A 20,359-nucleotide genomic window follows, 5' to 3' on the forward strand; every position below is an offset into this window, starting at 1 on the left:
TCATATAAATTTATTAAGTAGAGATGATCAAAAAGATTTGAAGGACCCTGATCCTAGCAGCCACATCAGCTTCCAACCAGATGCCTGACAACCTTGTCACACCTTGGCTTCCAACCTGCTCATACCATGGCTTCCAACATGCTTATACATTGGCTTCCAATCAGAGGCCTACCAACATGCTTGTTCCTTGACTTCCAACCTGCTCATACCTTGGCTTCCAACCAGAAGTTTGCCAACATACTCATACCTTGGCTTCCAACCTGCTCATTCCTTGGCTTCCAACCAGAGGCCTACCAACTGCTCATGCCTTGGCTTCCAAGATGCTCATACCTTGACTTCCAACCTGTTCATACCTTTGCATCCAACCCGAAGCTTGCCAGCCTGCTCATACCTTGGCTTCCAACCAAAAGCCTGCCAACCTGCTCATACCATGGCCTTCAACCAGAGGCCTACTAACCTTCTCCTTGCTCTCAGAATGCTTGGCGCCTCTTCTGATTATTAGGCCTGGCACAATGTCATTGTTGCAGCACAACACATGCATGACATTGCAGTGCCTACTAATCAGAAGAGGCATCAATGACGCCTGCAGGTAGGAGGAGGTTCACATGGTTTTGGATGCTGGTCATGGACTACTGTTGTGGCTGCTGGACCAGGGTCCTGTGAATCTTTTTAATTATCTATAGGATTTAAAAACATAAAATGTTGTTGTGATGCACTAAGCCAGCCCCCTTTCCTAATTCTGTATCAGTGATGACAGACAAAGGGGCTGGCTTAGCCTACAAACTCAACTTGATAAACAGTCATCCTCATAATGTGCTGAAAAGAAAGTTGAGGCTGCCTGCTGTGTCGAAACGAAGATTGGACCTGGAGATTCTTGGACCCTGGGAGTTTTATAGAAAGTGTGACATTGGTGGAACTTTTATAGTCAAAGTATATTTTTAATTTAAACTAATTTTCATTTGGTACTGTTGGATGACCCTTTTTTTGGGGGGGGAAGGAATTACTTTTCTGAAATTCTCTTTTTGTAATTTTCATAGATTCTTTGTCTGATGTTGGAATACAACATCATAGAAAACAATGACACCCAGCTGCAGATCATCTCTACCCTGGAGAGCACAGACGTAGGGAAGAAGATGTACGAGCAGCTGTGTGACCGACAGCGGGAACTAAAGGAGTTGGTAAGTTTCATTCTCTACGTAATGGAGGAGTATGGAATAAGCAAAATCGTCAGGCCTAGAATGTTATTGCAAAAACAGAAAGTTTAGGCTATGTTCACACTTTGCGGTTTTTGCTGCGGATCCGCTGCGGATCCGCAGCAGTTTTCCATGCAGGGTACAGTACAATGTTACCCTATGGAAAACAAAAACCGCTGTTCCCACTTTGCGGAAAATCCCTTTAAAAACCGCGCGGAATTGCTGCGGAAAAAAAGAAGGAGCATGTCACTTCTTTCTGCGGATTCCGCAGCGGTTTTCAACATGCACCAATAGGAAAGTGCAGTTGGAAACCCGCAGGTAAATCCGCAGCGAAAACCGCATCGGTTTTTCAATGCAGTTTTTCCAAATCCGCTGCGGAAAAATCCGCAGCAAAATCTGCAAAGTGTGAACATGCCCTTAATTGTTCACGACTCAAGACTGTACTATACACATCAATCCTTTATTGCAATGACATTGATGAATATGGAGAACTAGGACCTTCCATCCACCCATTGCAAAGGATACATGAGAGATCAAAGTGTGCCCGCATCCACACTGAGTGCGCACATTCACCTGACTCTGCGAGCGTGCTGCTGGGCTCCACCAGTTTCAGTGCGCAAGCACAAGAATAGGGATTGAGTTTAGAGCTCACTGTCAATCAAGATCAGGGACAGTTCTAGATTAGAAGGCGTAACGGTGCACCGAGACACTGACCCAGACTCACTTTACGGAAAAGGGACCCAGGGTTTGAATGTACAGAATTTTTATGCCTTTTATAGGTTACTGAACTGGACCTAAAATCTCCAAATATATTTGATCACTACATCTGGATTATATATTTGTGGTATTCAATTAATTCCCGGAGAACCGCACAGTATTATCGGCTCTATGAAGGGTCGATTGGAATAGTTATGGCGGCTCTGGATACATTTTCTTGCAGTACATAGCTACATGATTATAGTGTAAACTCTGTTGTATTAAGTCTTGTGTTTGCTTTGATTTCAGCAAAGAAAAGGAGGACCCACCCGCCTAACACTGCCGTCCAAGTCTACGGTGAGTGCCTGCCAAGACGTTGTTGGGTCCATAGTTCATCTCTTATCACAAAGCACGCCTTACCCTGTAATAACCTAATAAATCCAAAAGACAAATATCCTCTCCTCTGGCCAACAAGAAGGTTTCGGAGATCGGGTCATTACCTAAGAATGCTGTTTCTCTCAACTCCTCCATACACATTAGTGGCTGAGTGTGTTGCGTTTTCAATAGGAAGAGGGATGAAAGCCGCTGCCAGACACCCCTTATCTTTTTTCAGACTCTCAGACAAGAATCGGACATTTAAAAGGGTTGTCCAATGCTAGAGAACCTCTGCTCAATCATTTAAGGACCCCGTAGTAAATAAAAAACAATCTGTACTCCCCTCCTGCAGCGTTCCAACAATCCAATGGGATTCCATGACATTGTTGGGTTATTTGATCGGTTTAGCCAATCGGTGGCTCTTGATTACTCTTTCACCAGAGTGTATAATGATGAGCTTCAGCTGATTAGCAGCTACTGATTGGCTGCAGCAGTCACATGACCCAACAATGTTATGGGCTCCACTGGGAATAGTAGGGTCTACTGGGAGTAGTAGAGTCGACATCACTGGGAGATGGGGTCCTGATGTGTCATGTAGTGGACAACCCCTTTTAAATTGAAATTTTCCAATTCATCCATCCTCAACATCATCTGTTAGGAGAGAGTCGCTCTACACATGAGGGGTGTTGTGTCCTGATGCCGCGGGGGCTGTGAATGGGTGTTATGGAGCACCTGGATCTGTCCACCTGCTGATGTGGTGTCGTGGCAGTGGTAGATGTAGCGCTGTGCGACAAGCCCCAGGTTTGGGACCCACTAAGAGGTTCGCGGTGCTATGGCAGTGTACTTATACATTCCGATCAAATATTATCTAAGAACCTTTGGTTACGTTTTGAAAAATTTGCTTAGCCTCAGTAAATTAATGTGTAATATCTGGATGTGTGGTCCGTGTCCTTTTTTTCCACCATTATGGAACGTTTTCCTCATACTTTACACCACTTTTGTGACATAAATAAGGATAATTTGTTGGCTGCGCTAGGCCATGTGTCCTCCTGGATAAGCTCAGTCCTCTTGGGTAGTCCTTGACTGCTGGACCAGAACTCTGCCAATCTCCTCCTACCTGCTGGCATTCCCATAGGTCTGGAGCGACATCATGACTGATGACATCCCACTGACCTTACTAATCAGAAGGCACCAGGGATGCCGTCATTAAGAGGAGTTTTGCAAGGCTCTGGTCCATCAACCATGGACTACCAACGTGTCTTCTGCACCAGGGTCCTGCAAATCTTGTTGCTTAAGGTTGGACCTGACCTATATTTCTGCTCTATTGGAATATCTAATAAAGTTATGGAACAGATTTAATGGTAAAATAGTGTTTTATAAGTTATTTTACTATTTAGGCAACCAATCTGTCCAAACATGAAATATATATATCTTATCTGCAGGATGCCGACCTGGCCAGACTACTCAGCTCTGGCTCTTTTGGAAACCTAGAAAACCTCAGTCTGGCCTTCACCAATGTAACGAGTGCCTGCGCTGAACAACTTATCAAGCTGCCTTCTCTCAAACAGCTCAACCTGTGGTCAACTCAGGTGGGTGACTCTCATGACGAGGCTCAGGTTGCACTTAAGGTTGTGGGAACCCAACCAAGTTCTAGAAACGAGTCATATCTTGTGTCACATACTTATTACTAAGCTCAACCCGAGAAATGTATTGTGTCGCCACCTGACATTTGCACAGCAATCATCTCATAGGTGGAATAAGTAATTACTCACTTTGTAATTTATAGAAAAATTGGGAAAATGATTCCTCAGCTTTCGGAAAGTTGTATTCTGTCATGTTCGATCATTTGCAGTCTTGTCTTAGCGAACATCTCCAGTTTAGTCGGGTGCACTGGATTTTCAGGGTTAAAATGTAACTGCCGTTTTAGGAGACCTTGCAGCAGAACATACGTCTCTGCCTCTAACTCCTCCCCCCTCCATAAAACTTTACGAGCACCATCTGTCCTTTTCTATCTCTGTAATGGGAAAGTCTGTATTCATTGAACACAGCTTTTCTCCTTCGCCACATTGGGGGACACAGGACCATGGGTGTTATGCTGCTGTCACTAGGAGGCTGACACTAAGTTGAGACAACAAGAGTTAGCTCCTCCCCTGCAGTATACACCCTCATGCTGGCTTCCAGAGACCCAGTTCAAGCTTAGTGTCCGTAGGAGGCACACTGGATTTAAACTTCTTTTCTGGAGAAGGGGCGACGGATTATTTCATGTTCCGATCTCCCCGAACCAACAACAGGTGAGCACGGGAGTTTTACCTCTCCGTATCCTCTCCTGCGACTTGGGATGCCACTGCCTGAGCTGATTTTTGGGGCGACGGGCCCCTTCAAGGGCACCGATCTCCCCCCTGCTTTACAGACGAGCACTGGAGTGTCACCTCCAGTATCCTCTTCTGCAGCCAGGCCTTATTGCCGGACATCTGCCCTGCCCACCAGGTCTCACCCTCGGCTGTTCAGAGGCACCCTTCCCACTGTGGCGTCCGTGCAGCCCCCCACTGCATCACCACTGAAAGAGCGGATGATGGAAGGAGGCAGACGGTTCCTCTCCACCCCCCTTTAAGGGGATGGTGGATAGAGGCTCCCCTAACCCTGCACCGTCTATCTTTTCTACCTGGAGGATCAGGCTGGCAGGAGATCCGACGTTTTCAGGCTTCCCCCCCTCAAACAGGGGTAAGTGGTGATAAGGGGTCGCGTTTTCTGGCGCTTTGGGAGGGCTCCATGGCGGTAAGGGCTCCGCGGCTTTTTTCCGGCGGTCCGCGCCGGCCGAAGCCGAAAATTTAGTCCCCGGCTTCGGCCTAGTACAGGCCGCATCCCGATAAGCCCCATCCCGATAAGCCCCGCCCATGCTCGCGTCATACTTGTGGCTCCGCCCCCGGTTCTGGCACTTCTCGCTCCCTGCGAGACTACCCACGAACTCTCGGCAGCCATCTTTCACCTCTGCACAGCAGCGCTGGCCGGCTTCTTCCACACGCCTGCAGCTCTGGAGGCTCTTTTCCACACCACCCATCTGACTTGCGGGGCACAGGACCTGGGTAAGGAGACGATGCTTAGCGCTTCCCTGCAGCAGTTACCCCTCAGCTTCCACTAGCAGCTTCCTTTATCACTTTGGGGTACAACATGTCCCAGTCAAGGGGTAAAAAGTCCTCTAAGGTGCATACCACCTTTTTTACTGTGTGTACCACCTGCCAGGCTCCTCACCCTCGGCCTCAGAGTTCCCCTCTCTGCCCTGCCTGTGATACCCAATGTGCCCAGGAGCCCTCCGCCACTACCGACCCCAATGTATCTAGCCCCCCTGAGTGGGCCGAGTCACTGTCTCAATCCATGGCTTCATTGGCCAAAGTGATTGAATCCCTCCATGACCCCTCTGGGGAGCGGGGCACTCCTTTTCATGGGTTAAGAGATCCCTCTATATCAGGGGAAGCGTCGGCCAGCAGGGGCCGCTCTCACCGCAAGGAGGCACGGTCATCCAAAAAACGGATCCGCACTATCTCTCCTGAGCATTCACCACGCCATTCAGCCTCTGGTAGCTCCACTTCTCGCTCACCCTCTCCAGGGGCTCGTAGTGATCACGACTCTTGAGTATGAGTCCGACGCATCCCTAGATCCGGATGCTCTGGAATTTAGATCTACTGTTGACTCCCTCATCGAGGCAGTCAATCATGCGCTAAAAGTGGACGATGACCCTAATTCTGCACCGGACCATTCAGTCTCCTTTACTAGAACCAAGCGTCCCCATAAGGTGTTCGCCTCTCACCCAGATTTCCTGGATATAGTCCGGCGACACAGGGACCATCCGGATAAGCGTTTTACGGGCAAAAAGGCCATGGAATCGAAGTATCCCTTTTCCGCAGATCTTGTTAAAGATTGGACGGAATCTCCACTAGTAGATTCTCCGGTATCGCGCTTGGCCACCAAGACGCTCTTATCCGTACCTGACGGTGCTTCTATTAAAAATCCCACAGAACGCCAGCTAGATTCCCTAGCTCGCTCAGTGTACGAGGCCTCAGGTTCCTCTCTATCTCCTTCCTTCGCGGCGGCTTGGGTCGCCAAAGCAATGGTTTTCTGGGCAGATGCCCGGGCAAAATCCATTCAGGAATGTCTGAGGCGGCGGATCTTGCCAAACAAATTGCCATGGCTGGAGATTATGTAATGTACGCGTCTCTAGATGCAGCGGACTGTGCAGCAACTGCGGCTTCAAATGCCATCACCATAAGGAGAGCTATTTGGCTTAGAGAGTGGCGCCCAGATTCTTCCTCAAAGAAGTCTCTGATTTCCCTTCCTTTTCAGAGCGGACGCCTCTTTGGAGAAAAATTAGACCAGCTTATTTCCGACGCTACAGGTGGGAAGAGCAAGTTCCTCCCACAACACAGGCCAAAAATTGCTTTTCAGCGCCAACAATATTTTAGCTTTCGGCCCTTTCGCAGCAGCCCATTCTGGTCCAACTCCGCAGCCTCGTACAGATCAGAACGATCTACACGCACAGACCGAGACTCCCGGCCTTCATACCGGCCGAATCAGTCCTGGCGAGGAAAACCTAGACAACCCAGAACCAGAGGGTCCAGGCCTGCCAGATTCCCTTCAAAATGACTCGGGGACTCTTCCAGTCGACACTTCCAAAGTAGGCGGATGTCTGCTTCTCTTTCAACAAGTCTGGCTTTCCGTCGTCCACGACAAATGGGTCAGAGATTTGGTGTCTTCTGGTTACAAAATAGAATTCTCCGCCTCTCCTCCAGCAAGGTTTTTTCCAAGTTCGGGGGCTCAATCTCGCGCACTTCATCGCGCCATCAAATCCCTCCGCCAAAACGGGGTCATTGTTCCGGTCCCAGAACACCAGAGATTCAGAGGTTTTTACTCAAACCTCTTCATCGTTCCTAAAAAGGACGGAACAGTGCGCCCTATTTTGGATCTAAAGCTCCTAAACAAGTACGTAAGGGTTCGGCACTTCAGGATGGAGCCACTCCGGTCAGTCATCTCTTCATTGGAGACAGGCGAATTCCTAGCATCAGTAGACATCAAAGATGCTTATCTCCATATCCCAATTTTCCCACCACATCAAAAGTTCCTCCGCTTCGCCATCCAAGAGGACCACTTTCAATTCACGGCCTTACCCTTAGGCCTTGCCACGGCGCCCATGGTATTCACAAAGGTCATGGCGGCGGTCATGGCCATTCTTCACTCCCGAGGAGTGGTCGTTTTGCCATACTTGGACAATCTCCTGATAAAGGCTTCGTCTTATCAGGCCTGCGAAGCAAGCATACGCATTACCCTGGATTCTCTTTCGCGCCTGGGCTGGTTAATCAACTTGGACAAGTCCTCCCTCATTCCTGCCCAATGGACCTCCTTCCTAGGCATGATCCTGGACACGTCAAAGGGACTGGTCTTGCTACCTCGGTCCAAGGCCCAAGAGCTTCAGCAGGGAGTTCGGATGCTCTGTCATCCGCACCCGCGGTCCATTCGGTTTGCCATGAGGATCCTGGGGAAAATGGTGGCCGCAATAGAAGCGGTTCCTTTCGCTCAGCTCCATCTCTGCCCTTTACAACAGGCGCTGCTGGGCAATCGGGACAGGAGTCCCTTATCCCTCGATCGGCCATGTCCTCTGTCCCCATGGATCAGGCAAGCCCTCACATGGTGGACTCTAAGATCATCTCTCCTCCACGGGAGGTCTTTTCTCCCAATCCGCAGGCTGGAGGTCTCCACCGACGCCAGTCTCCTTGGTTGGGGAGCGGTGTTTCGCCACCACACTGCCCAGGGGATTTGGTCAATTTGGGAGTCGAGACTTCCCATAAACATTTTGGAGATTCGAGCGATCAGACTTGCTCGGAGACGCTTTCACTTCCTGCTCGCGGGTCACCCAGTTCGAATCCAATTGGACAACATCACAGCGGTGGCGTACATAAACCATCAGGGGGGTACCCGCAGCAGGGCGGCCTTGCAGGAGGTCTCCCACATTCTCCGTTGGGCCGAGGCCAACCACTCCACCATTTCCGCAGTACACATTCCAGGAGTCGAGAACTGGGTGGCGGATTTTCTCAGCCGTCAGGGTCTCGCCTCAGGGGAGTGGGAACTCCATCCGGAAGTTTTCCAACAGATTTGTCTTCGCTGGGGGACTCCGGACGTGGATCTGATGGCGTCCAGATTGAACGCTAAAGTTCCCAACTTCATAGCACGTCCCCGGATCCCCAGGCCATCGGAGTGGATGCACTGGTGTCCCCGTGGCATCGGTTCCAACTCCCGTATGTGTTTCCTCCGCTTCCCTTACTACCGAAGGTGATCCGAAAAATCAAGACGGAGGGGGTTCTGGTGATCCTTGTCGCCCCGGACTGGCCACGTCGCGCATGGTACGCGGAGCTCATTCATCTCGTATCCGACGTCCCCTGGCGGTTACCAGACCGTCCAGATCTGCTTCACCAAGGGCCGATTTACCACCAGAGCTCAGGGGCCCTACGTTTAACGGCGTGGCTGTTGAAACCTGGATTCTAACTCAAGCTGGTTTCTCCCAGCAGGTCATTCCCACCATGATAAGCGCTTGCAAAGCGTCTTCCTCTTGCATCTATCACCGCACCTGGAAAACCTTCTCATGGTGCAGGCTCCGAGGTCGCCCTCCGCTTGTTTTCTCAATCCCTACCATTTTGGATTTTCTACAATCCGGCCTGGATTCCGGCCTGGCGCTCAGTTCCATCAAAGGTCAGATCTCAGTGTTATCTGTGTTGTTTCAACGTAAGATCGCTGCCAACTTGCAAGTCAGGACCTTCATTCAAGGGGTCTCCCATGTGGTACCCCCCTACCGAATGCCGTTAGAGACCTGGGATCTTAATTTGGTTCTGAGTGTTCTTCAGGAATCTCCGTTTGAACCTCTGCAGGACATCCCGCTAACTCTCCTTTCCTGGAAGGTTGCCGTCCTTGTGGCAGTTACATCTATCAGATGGGTCTCAGAGCTGGCCGCTCTATCTTGCCGGGCCCCTTTCCTCGCCTTTCACCAGGACAAGGTAGTCCTATGCCCATCTCCGGATTTTCTCCCTAAGGTAGTTTCATCTTTTCACCTTAACGAAGATATAATTCTTCCCTCCTTCTGCCCACAGCCAAAACACAGAGTCGAAAAGGGCCTTCACACCCTGGACGTGGTACAGGCCCTTAGGAGTTACATTTCCAGAACTGCTCATTTCCGCAAATCGGACTCCCTCTTTGTGCTCCCGGAGGGTCACAGAAAGGGTTTAGCCGCGTCTAAGGCCACGATAGCCAGATGGATCCGTTCTGCGATTCAAGAATCCTATCGGGTCAGGGGCATTCCTATCCCGGCAAGGAATAGAGCACACTCCACTCGGTCGATGGGTGCTTCCTGGGCCATCCGGCACCAGGCAACGGCGGAGCAGGTTTGCAAAGCCGCAACGTGGTCGAGCCTGCATACTTTCACAAGACACTACAATGTCCACATTCAATCTTCTGCGGATGCGGCCCTCGGCAGACATATTCTGCAAGCGGCCGTCGCGCATTTATAGTCAGTTGGTACACGGAGTTTATTTGGTTATATTGTTTCCCACCCAGGGACTGCTTTGGGACGTCCCATGGTCCTGTGTCCCCCAATGTGGCGAAGGAGAAATAGGGATTTTTGTGTACTCACCGTAAAATCCTTTTCTCCGGGCCACTCATTGGGGGACACAGCACCCACCCTGTTAGCCTTACTGCTCGTTACCCTATTGGTTCTTGACTTTCTCTGACATGTTATACTCTAATGTTATGTAATGTACTGTTATTAATCTCCTACTGCTTTTGCAATGAACTGGGTCTCTGGAAGCCAGCATGAGGGTGTATACTGCAGGGGAGGAGCTAACTCTTTTTGTCTCAACTTAGTGTCAGCCTCCTAGTGACAGCAGCATAACACCCATGGTCCTGTGTCCCCCAGTGAGTGGCTCGGAGAAAAGGATTTTACGGTGAGTACACAAAAATCCCAACTTACCCCGGATCTGAGAAAGACACAGATTTCTCATTTAAGATATTACAACGTTTCTTGAAAAAATGTAAAACAACAGTTAAGCTCACCTTTAGAGCTGATACCTATAGCGCCTGGAATTGCTATATATATATATATATATATATATGTACAGTACAGACCAAAAGTTTGGACACACCTTCTCATTTAAAGATTTTTCTGTATTTTAATGACTATGAAAATTGTACATTCACACTGAATGCATCAAAACTATGAATATGAATTGACACATGTGCAATTATATACTTAACAAACAAGTGTGAAACAGCTGAAATCATGTCTTATATTCTAGGTTCTTCAAAGTAGCCACCTTTTGCTTTGATGACTGCTTTGCACACTCTTGGCATTCTCTTGATGAGCTTCAAGAGGTAGTCACCGGGAATGGTCTTCCAGCAATCTTGGAGGAGTTCCCAGAGATGCTTAGCACTTTTTGACCCTTTTGCCTTCACTTTGCGGTCCAGCTCACCCCAAACCATCTCGATTGGGTTCTGGTCTGGTTACTCTGGAGGCCAGGTCATCTGGCATAGCACCCCATCACTCTCCTTCTTGGTCAAATAGCCCTTACACGGCCTGGAGGTGTGTTTGGAGTCATTGTCCTGTTGAAAAATAAATGATGGTCCAACTAAACGCAAACCAGATGGAATAACATGCCGCTGCAAGATGCTGTGGTAGCCATGCTGGTTCAGTATGCCTTAAATTTTGAATAAATCCCCCACAGTGTCACCAGCAAAGCACCCCTACACCATCACACCTCCTCCTCCATGCTTCACGGTGGGAACCAGGCATGTAGAGTCCACCTGTTCACCTTTTCTGCGTCACACAAAGACACGGTGGTTGGAACCAAAGATCTCAAATTTGGACTCATCAGACCAAAGCACAGATTTCCCCTGGTCTAATGTCCATTCCTTGTGTTCTTTAGCCCAAACAAGTCTCTTCTGCTTGTTGTCTGTCCTTAGCAGTGGTTTCCTAGCAGCTATTTTGCCATGAAGGCCTGCTGCACAAAGTCTCCTCTTAACAGTTGTTTGTAGAGATGTGTCTGCTGCTAGAACTCTGTGTGGCATTGACCTGGTCTCTAATGTGAGCTGCTGTTAACCTGCGATTTCTGAGGCTGGTGACTCGGATAAACTTATCCTCAGAAGCAGAGGTGACTCTTGGTCTTCCTTTCCTGGGGCAGTCCTCATGTGAGCCAGTTTCTTTGTAGGGCTTGATGGTTTTTGCCACTGCACTTGGGGACACTTTCAAAGTTTTCCCAATTTTTCGGACTGACTGACCTTCATTTCTTAAAGTAATGATGGCCACTCGTTTTTCTTTACTTAGCTGCTTTTTTCTTGCCATAATACAAATTCTAACAGTCTATTCAGTAGGACTCTCAGCTGTGTATCCACCAGACTTCTACACAACACTACTGATGGTCCCAACCCCATTTATAAGGCAAGAAATCCCACTTATTAAACCTGAGAGGGCACACCTGTGAAGTGAAAACCATTCCCGGTGACTACCTCTTGAAGCTCATCAAGAGAACGCCAAGAGTGTGCAAAGCAGTCATCAAAGCAAAAGGTGGCTACTTTGAAGAATCTAGAATATCAGACATAATTTCATTTTTTTCACACTTTTTTGTTAAGTATATAATTCCACATGTGTTAATTCATAGTTTTGATGCCTTCAGTGTGAATGTACAATTTTCATAGTCATGAAAATACAGAAAAATATTTTAATGAGAAGGTGTGTCCAAACTTTTTGTCTGTACTTTACATCTAGTTCCTCTTTACCCAGACTTATAATTAAGATAACCAAGGAAAACTGCATCAACTAACACCTTCTCTTCTTCTTCTACAGTTCGGAGATGCCGGGCTGCGGGTTTTGTCCGAGCATCTCACTGCGCTGCAAGTTCTCAACCTGTGTGAAACCCCTGTTACGGATGCTGGGCTGCTGGCACTGAGCTGTAAGGATCTTATCTATCCCTTATTCTCTTCTAAGGGGCCTTTGTGTTCTTTCTCGACTGTAGAGCCAGATTATATGGCCTCCACCACTAGGTAATCCTATCCAACCCAGAAGAGGTGGCCTCAAATGACACTCTCATTTTTGGGAGTCGGATGAAGTTGCTTGCTTGGGATGTTAATAACTCCCAATTCTTCAGTGGAGAGGGCCATATCTCTGTAATAGGTGGTCAAGTCCTAATTTCCAGTGGTGGGATTAGCCATCCACGGACGTCAAGATCGGCCATGGGTCTCCTGACCGGAACTCAACAGCCTCATCGGCATACATGAAGCTGTCGAGTTTGGGTCAGGAGACTTGTGGCCGATCCGGACATTGCCGCCCATACTCGGACTGTGAAGCCATCTTAATCCAGACCCATTACTCTCTGATACTCCTCTTCAGCAGGAAAGAAAATGAATAAAACATCTGTTTTTGTTTTGTATCACAGCTATGAAGAGTCTCTGCAGCTTAAATATGAACAGCACCAAACTGTCAGCGGACACTTACGAGGATCTGAAGGTAAACACTCAAGACGTAACGTCACATCACGTTACTTTCACCCAGTGTTCATTTTTAAAAGAAAACATACTACAGCGCTCAGCTATCTATGTCAGTCCCATAGACCATGAATGGAGCGGTCATGTGCATGCTTATGCTTGATCGTGCTCGTGCTTGATCTTGCTCATGCTTGTTCAACACTCTGTTGTTGGGATCAGCCCTCTGTTGCCTATCCTGTGGATAGGTGATATGTTCTTATGATGGGTCAACCCCTTTAACTGAGTGGTCGGTCCAAGTTTAGTTATTTGAAAGTAGTTTCACCTTTTGAAAACCATTTTACAGTGTGAATATCAAAAGTTATAAAAAAAAAGTTGTCATTTTGCATACATACTACAGTCTAGATTATATGGCCCAGAGCTACAATTACAAAGTACAGGCTTCAGAGCAGAAATCTCCCAGCATTCCTTGCAGATCCAAAGTCTACAGAGGAGTGGTCCATCTACTGGGTATTATGATCCCAAACCGGTCTGACCAGCGTTACGTACAAGGCAGGCGATGTTGGCCAATTTATCATCTAGCTAATGAAAACATGGAGACCTTTAATTGTCAAGACTTCCATTAATGAGCGGAGGTCTGGTGTGACCTTAATCTTCTCCAGACGCTAATTATCCAAGCACACCCACTGTTCTTCTCCGGTCGTCAGCACACCCAGAGATGTGACCCACATTTTATTTTCGTTCGGGATCCTGTTCTATATTTAACATTTCCCGGGAGTTAAGTATCTTTAGGCTCGTCATGTATCATTAAGAATAGAATCAAAATCCCCACACCCCAGTATAACATGCAGCATAGCGGTGACTTTACTGCCTTGTGGACGGTATTTTTACTGGTCCCTGCTTTTCACTTTCCTTGTTTTAAAGGACGAGTAAAATGTAACTTACCTGGTGAAATAAGGTTGCCATTTTAGTAAATAGGTGAAATTCTGATCTACTGTATGCATTATACTCCAGAACTGCATACACATTTTTGCAGGCTTCACAGTTAAAATCGCCCAGAATTTCCTGCCTCAAGGTTTGCATTGTTCCGATAATCGGACACTGTAAACGGGCTGCTGAGGAACCGATTGGCGGGGGTTAGGCCCTTCTTGAGGTTATTTAGTGAATACACCATTGCTATATCATGTGGGAAAGAGTTCCATAGCCCCACTGCTCTTACAGTAAAGAATCCATAGTCTCACTGCTCTTACAGTAAATAATCCATAGTCTCACTGCTCTTACAGTAAAGAATCCATAATCTCACTGCTCTTACAGCAAAGAATCCATAGTCTCACTGTTCTAACAGTAAAGAATCCATAGTCTCACTGCTCTTTCAGTAAAGAATACATAGTCTCACTGCTCGTACAGTAAAGAATCCATATTCTCACTGCTCTCACAGTAAATAATCCATAGTCTCACTGCTATTACAGTAAAGAATTCATAGTCTCACTGCTCTTACAGTAAGGAATCCATAATCTCACTGCTCGTACAGTAAAGAATCCATAATATTCTCACTGCTCTTACAGCAAAGAATCCATAGTCTCACTGCTCTTACAGTAAAGAATCCATAGTCTCACTGCTCTTACAGTAAATAATCCATAGTCTCACTGCTCTTACAGTAAAGAATCAATAATCTCACTGCTCTTACAGTAAAGAATCCATAATCTCACTGCTCTTACTTTAAAGAATCCATAATCTCACAGCTCTTACAGTAAAGAATCCATAATCTCGCCTATACACCTAATTTTTTTTCCGTGACCGTTTTACCCAGTGCTTTACCATTTAGTACATAATTATACATTTTATTTCCTCTGCCCAAGTGAATGAACTTCAATTACCATTTCTTTGTATAGAGAGTGGTGGCTGTAACCACGCCTATGGCGCTGACTAACAGCAGCTCACATTAGAGCTGGCTGTCAGTCAGGACGAGGGACCTAGTTCTGAACTCGCATCGGCTCCCCCCTTCCCCCATGAAGGTCATTTAAACCTGGGTCTAAGTGTCGGCATCAGGCAGCTTCAGAATGCTATTAATCTGCAGATTAACCCCATATCTGTTATTTAATAGTGTTTTTTTATGTGACCGGTTCCCTTTATACAAGTCCCTAATATTAAATTATCTTCCTCTATATTGATTACCTTGCATAGGTTTAGTATCATCTGCCAATATTGAAATTCTACTCTGTATGTCCTTCATAAGGTCATTAATAACTATATTAAAAAGAAGAGGGCCCAATACTAACCCCTGTGGTTCCTTATGTTAACTGTGACCCAATCAGAGTGTGTCCAATTAATGATCCATCTCTGTTTCCTACCACTGAGCCTGTTGTTAACCCAGTTAACCCTATTTCCTCTAGTCCCATTGTTATCATTTTGCATACCAACCTTTTATGTGGCACCATATCGAATGCCCTTTTATTTTTCCTCTCTACAGGCAAAATTGCCAAACCTTAAAGAAGTGGACGTCCGCTATACAGAAGCCTGGTGATTCCCTGCTAGCCTTGAAGAAGGATGTTTTCATTTTTGGCTACCAGTCGGGGTGGGGGGGGGGGGAATGAAAAACTTAACTGTAGAGCAAGAGACGTCTTGGACTACAATTGTGTCTTTTTAAGTTTAGAGGTCATTTTTAATGTAGGGGAGGATGGACTCATACAGATACTTACAGCTTAAGAAAAAAAAGAATTTCAAGAGTAACCTTAATTTAAGGGATAACGAGACTTTGTAGTTGCGAGAAGATTATACAGAGGAAACTAAAAGAAAATCTTTGTGGATTTTTCTTTTTTTAATTTTATTTGCATACGTGTTCATGCTGTTTGGGGGAAGCATTAAGAACGTTTTATGTATTTTTTTTATTATTATTATTCAGTTTGATCTGATGGACTCATTTAAAAAAAATCTTGCTTTTTTTTTTTATTTTTGCGCTGCGTAACAAGAACGAGCAAGTTCCGAAGCGCAACAAGAATGATTGTCATTATCTTTGCACCTTTTTCTTTTTTTGCCCTGCTAATTCATATTGTTGTAAATAGGATTTACGTCATTCACCTATTTAAAAAGAAAATGGTTGACACTCAGCAGGTCTGGGACCTGCTTTTTATTTATAAAAAATGTTAATTTTTTTTTTTGCAGATAGAACTGTACAAAGTACTTTGTCGCTGTCTTGTTGACTGTGTTATTAACGTATGTGTATTGTTTTTTTTTTTGCTTTTGATTTCAGAAGAGGAAGCTTTCTTGAATAAATACCATGGTTAATGTACTGTGTATTTGATATAAATATATATATATTATCCCTTTAAGCTATATGCTGTGACGATAGCTTGGGATACAGGAAAAAAAAAATCATTGCACTTCTTGGTCATTGGCTATAATCATTTAACATTGTGGCCCGTGTTCATGCATCTGTGCCCTGCTACATCATCTTTATTTTTGCTATCTTTTTACTTCAATTTTTAATTACTTTTAATGAGGAGATATATATATATATACGCACACATATAACTATATACAAATGCATATATATATGCAAGGTGGGATAAGGGTCCAGGACCACTCAAAATTCTGCAAAATTTAGAAAGAGACATTGCCAGAACAAAGTGATCCCCTGTGTTGTATCTAAGTGCAGAGTAACATGGAGAAGCCCATTATTAAAGCCCAAATCCCATCACAAATGCTGATCTGATGACCTGATGAATATGATCAGAGACATATATATGAGTCAGTCGTTCAGTTCACAAGACCTGCAGTCAGGTTGGGACTAGTAGCCTTTAAAGAGAGTCTGTCAGTAGAAATGACTGTTCAAAACAAGCTCAGGCTCAACCAGATCAGTGCACCTTACCACCTACTTGTCTATTGATAGCTCTGGCTTTATAAGAGCCTGTGAAACAAGTAAGTGAGCAGGTGAACTGAACTGTATGGAGTACCCATGTTTAGTTTTAACAGTCATTTTGTGCCGCCACATTCCCTTTAAAAGAAATCTGCCAGTAGGTTTTTGTTAGTTAATCTGAGCACAGCATAATACAGAGCAAGTGAGCCCGATTCCGAGGAGGCATCACTTGACTACGCTGTGTGTTGTAGTTTCAATACAATCAGCGTTTTATCGGCAGGAGATTCACTGCAACTAGGTCTCATGTGCTAGGCAGTCCAGCTAATCTGTGTAACCCCGCCCTCACCTCTGATTGGCAGCTTGCTGATAGCGTACACAGGTAGCTTCCAATCAGAGGTGTGGGCGGCGTTATACACAGCTCAGGATTTGGTCACTGCTCCATCTACAGGGATTCTATTAAAAGTGTGTCCAGTAAGTGATACAGCACTGGAATCCGATGCTCATGCCCTTTAATACAAAAGAAAAAATAGGGCCGTTCTATACTTTTGTGCAATAGTCCTTACTTCTATCTTTGTGTCATGCACCACCCGCTTAGGTTCTCCGCTAGGCATAATACTATCGATCAGTTTGTTTGTTGGTTTTCAACATGGCTTGGTGTTGAGTAAGGAACTGGTCTAATACCATACTTTTTTTAATAATCAGCTAGTTATCAGAGATTAAGGACTTGCTATATAAAATGTCTATAAACGAGTGGTTTCGGACTTAAAACGCACCCTGTGTATGTATGTGTGTATATATATATATATATATATATATATATATATATATATATATATATATATATATATATATATATATATATATATATATATAATATATATATATATTTATTTATTTATATCCTCATTAAAAAGAAAAAAGGACCTTTTTTATCACCTCCCTTTAAACATGCTGCAAGTTTCCATACCGGTTGCTCCATGTGTGTAATAAAAATGCATATATCCGTACACATATGTTGTGGTAACAGGGCACATCTTGCATACAGAATATCTATCCACTGTCTGATTTTCTATCTATCAAATTCATGGGTAATGTTTATACTGTGATAATTCTTGTAAATTATGTTGTTCTATTGGAATTTATGGTGTCATCACACGTGACATCACTTTTTTTTTTTGCCTCTTACTGTAGATACGGTCACGGCAAGTCACGTCATTGTGTAGTGACCTGTCTTAAAGGAGCCTCAAAAAAGGTATATTTATGTTAACAGAACTCCCGGGTTGACTTGTAATATCCTTATAATATTCAGTAGAGTTTATGTAATCCATTGTAATTATCTCCGCTTGTAAAGGAATATATAGAAGGCGTTTTTATATTTTCCAACACTGACTTCTAGAAACCTGGATTTACAATTAATTGGCTGAGGCTACTACGGCATGTATATTTCAACCTCCTATCGGGCTTACAGAATTGTTCTTAATTATCTATTCATTATTTTGCATAATTTTGTTCTTGAGAAGAATTTTTTTTGGAAGTTTTTGGAGAAAAAAAAAGTAACAAAAATACGAGCTATCAATGGCTACTGATGTTTTAGTCCTATACAAATGTGAGGATCTTAATCATGCATGTACAATTGCAAGTCTCTTATCAAGGTTTCAAAAAAAAAAAAAAAAAAAGACATGGAATATATCAGTGATAGATATGAGTGCTGCCTTCTCCCTGGCTAAAGAATATCGCCAAAGTGTGCTTTCTTTTTAAATAAAATGAAACTGTTGCCTTTGTTTTCACACCGGGAGTATCATTTGTATGTTATGTCTAATTTCGTATGGTGCTGGAGTGCAATTGTGGCGACTGAGCTTAGATAAATTGCATTATAGCTGTCTGTAGTTTACTGCTGAATCGCAGCATTCATTATAAAAAAAAATATAGACTTAAAGGAGATTTGACATCTGGTAAAAAGTAGCCAGTTTTTTATCTTATTTTATTCCTGCTTCTCCCAGGAGTAATCCGGTTTTTGTTTTTTTTAATTCCGTCATATGATTCCAAAGATATGGGGCTTTTAATTTAGTACAAATTTTTATGGTCTTTAGTAAGAGGGCGTAGTCCACAGGGTAATTATGCAGAGCAGCCTAAAGACACACCCCTAACTAATGTGAGCCACACCCTCTTGTAAAGACCATAAAAAAATCAACACTTACTAAAAAGACCCATATCTCTGGAACCATATGATGGAATAAAAAAATATAAAAACCGGAATACTCTGGGGAGCAGAAGGAAAAAAGTAAGAGCAAAAACTGACCACTTTTTACTATGTGACATGTTCTCTTTAACAATTTATGAACTATGGCATAAGGGCTGTACAGTTGGTACTTCATTATGCTGCCAAAAATTAAGGGACCCCACATCTGTCACAATTTAGGTGAGATTTTTGACTAGCCCCCACTGTTGGTATATATTTATGTATGAAGTTTATTTTCTGCTGATATATATATTTACACACACATAGGGATTGTCCATGTTAAGCTTCAGAAATACAATTTTTAGATTTTATTTACTGAAAATGGTGTAGGGTCCCACCAGGCCCTAGAAACTTGATTGCATAGAGTCCATAAATTTCTGATGGCAACCCTCCCTGATTGTGTAAAGCACCAATTTATTTTGAGGCTTTGTACCACACACTATACCAGTCTCATAGGAAGCCAATTCAAAGGGTTATCCAGTGTTTTGGACTTCCGAGTCAGGAAGTGAGAGGTGCTGCCGATCTTACGCTGAACGGCCGCTTGGCAAGACTTCAGTCGTCGACACCATGTCAGCAGTGCCTCTCATCAGGTTTTGTCCTTTTTGCCTCTCATCAGGTTTTGTCCTTTTTGCCTCTCGTCAGGTTTTGTCCTTTTTTGTCTCTCGTCAGGTTTTGTCCTTTTTGGTTGTGAGTCTTGTGACATCAACCAAGTCAATATACTAATTATTGGTTTAGATAAAAAGAGTAACTAAATATGGTTGTTAGTCTTGTCGCATGGTGACACAAGACATACCTACCACCAACAGCTTTTAGAAACTCTACCAAGGACATATCTGGAAGCTATAGAATTCTTCTAAGCAGGGGCAGGGTTTTACTATACTGATGTAAAATAGGCAATGTTACATTGCAAAAAAATTTGTAAAATTAAAACTTCAAATTAAAGACAGTTGACCAGAGTCATAAAGACATCTAGTGAAAAGTTGTTCATTCTTCAGTTATCACCCCCACAAAATAAAAAAAAAAAGCCATGAGCATTTTCATTATCTGCAGATTCCTAGATCCTGGCAAGTCCACAACCTGTAGACATCTCCTTCACAAATATATGAAAAAAAAGCAATCAGAAAAGCCAACCATAAACATCATCATCATCGTCTTCATCATCAGCTACAAACTTCTAGATCCTGACAACATCTATAAAAGATCATCTGTTCCTCAACATACAATTCTCTGTTTCCAAAAACAGTCAGCCACCTCACGCCCTCTCCTGCTTCCACCTACTAACACTTTCTCTGTTCCTCCTCACTGCAGGCAATATCTTTCCAAATCCTGGCCCTCCACACCACATCCTCACAGTCACTCCTACCTCCCATCCACGATCCATCACAAATTTTTGCAACCTTTCTGACCGTATACCCGTGTCCTCAGTCCCCACTTCCCCAGTCCATCTAACAGGAGCTCTATGGAACGCTCGCTCTGCCTGCAGCAAACTTT

At 44.6% G+C, this 20,359-nt stretch overlaps 1 protein-coding gene across 4 annotated transcripts in view; it reads left to right on the plus strand.

The window, feature by feature from the left end:
* CMIP (c-Maf inducing protein) overlaps positions 1–16,062 on the plus strand; it is a 153,427-nt gene extending 137,365 nt beyond the window's left edge. For all 4 annotated transcript variants that reach the window (XM_077288350.1, XM_077288351.1, XM_077288352.1 and 1 more), the window contains 6 exons: positions 1,038–1,178; positions 2,199–2,246; positions 3,707–3,853; positions 12,139–12,244; positions 12,728–12,798; positions 15,244–16,062. In XM_077288350.1, the coding sequence (XP_077144465.1) occupies positions 1,038–1,178; positions 2,199–2,246; positions 3,707–3,853; positions 12,139–12,244; positions 12,728–12,798; positions 15,244–15,297 (567 nt within the window). In that variant the 3' untranslated portion in view covers positions 15,298–16,062. The remainder of the gene's footprint in view (positions 1–1,037; positions 1,179–2,198; positions 2,247–3,706; positions 3,854–12,138; positions 12,245–12,727; positions 12,799–15,243) is intronic.
* The last annotated feature ends 4,297 nt before the right edge of the window (positions 16,063–20,359 follow it).

This window comes from Ranitomeya variabilis, chromosome 2, assembly GCF_051348905.1.
Source record: "Ranitomeya variabilis isolate aRanVar5 chromosome 2, aRanVar5.hap1, whole genome shotgun sequence".
Taxonomy (NCBI): Eukaryota; Metazoa; Chordata; class Amphibia; order Anura; family Dendrobatidae; genus Ranitomeya; species Ranitomeya variabilis.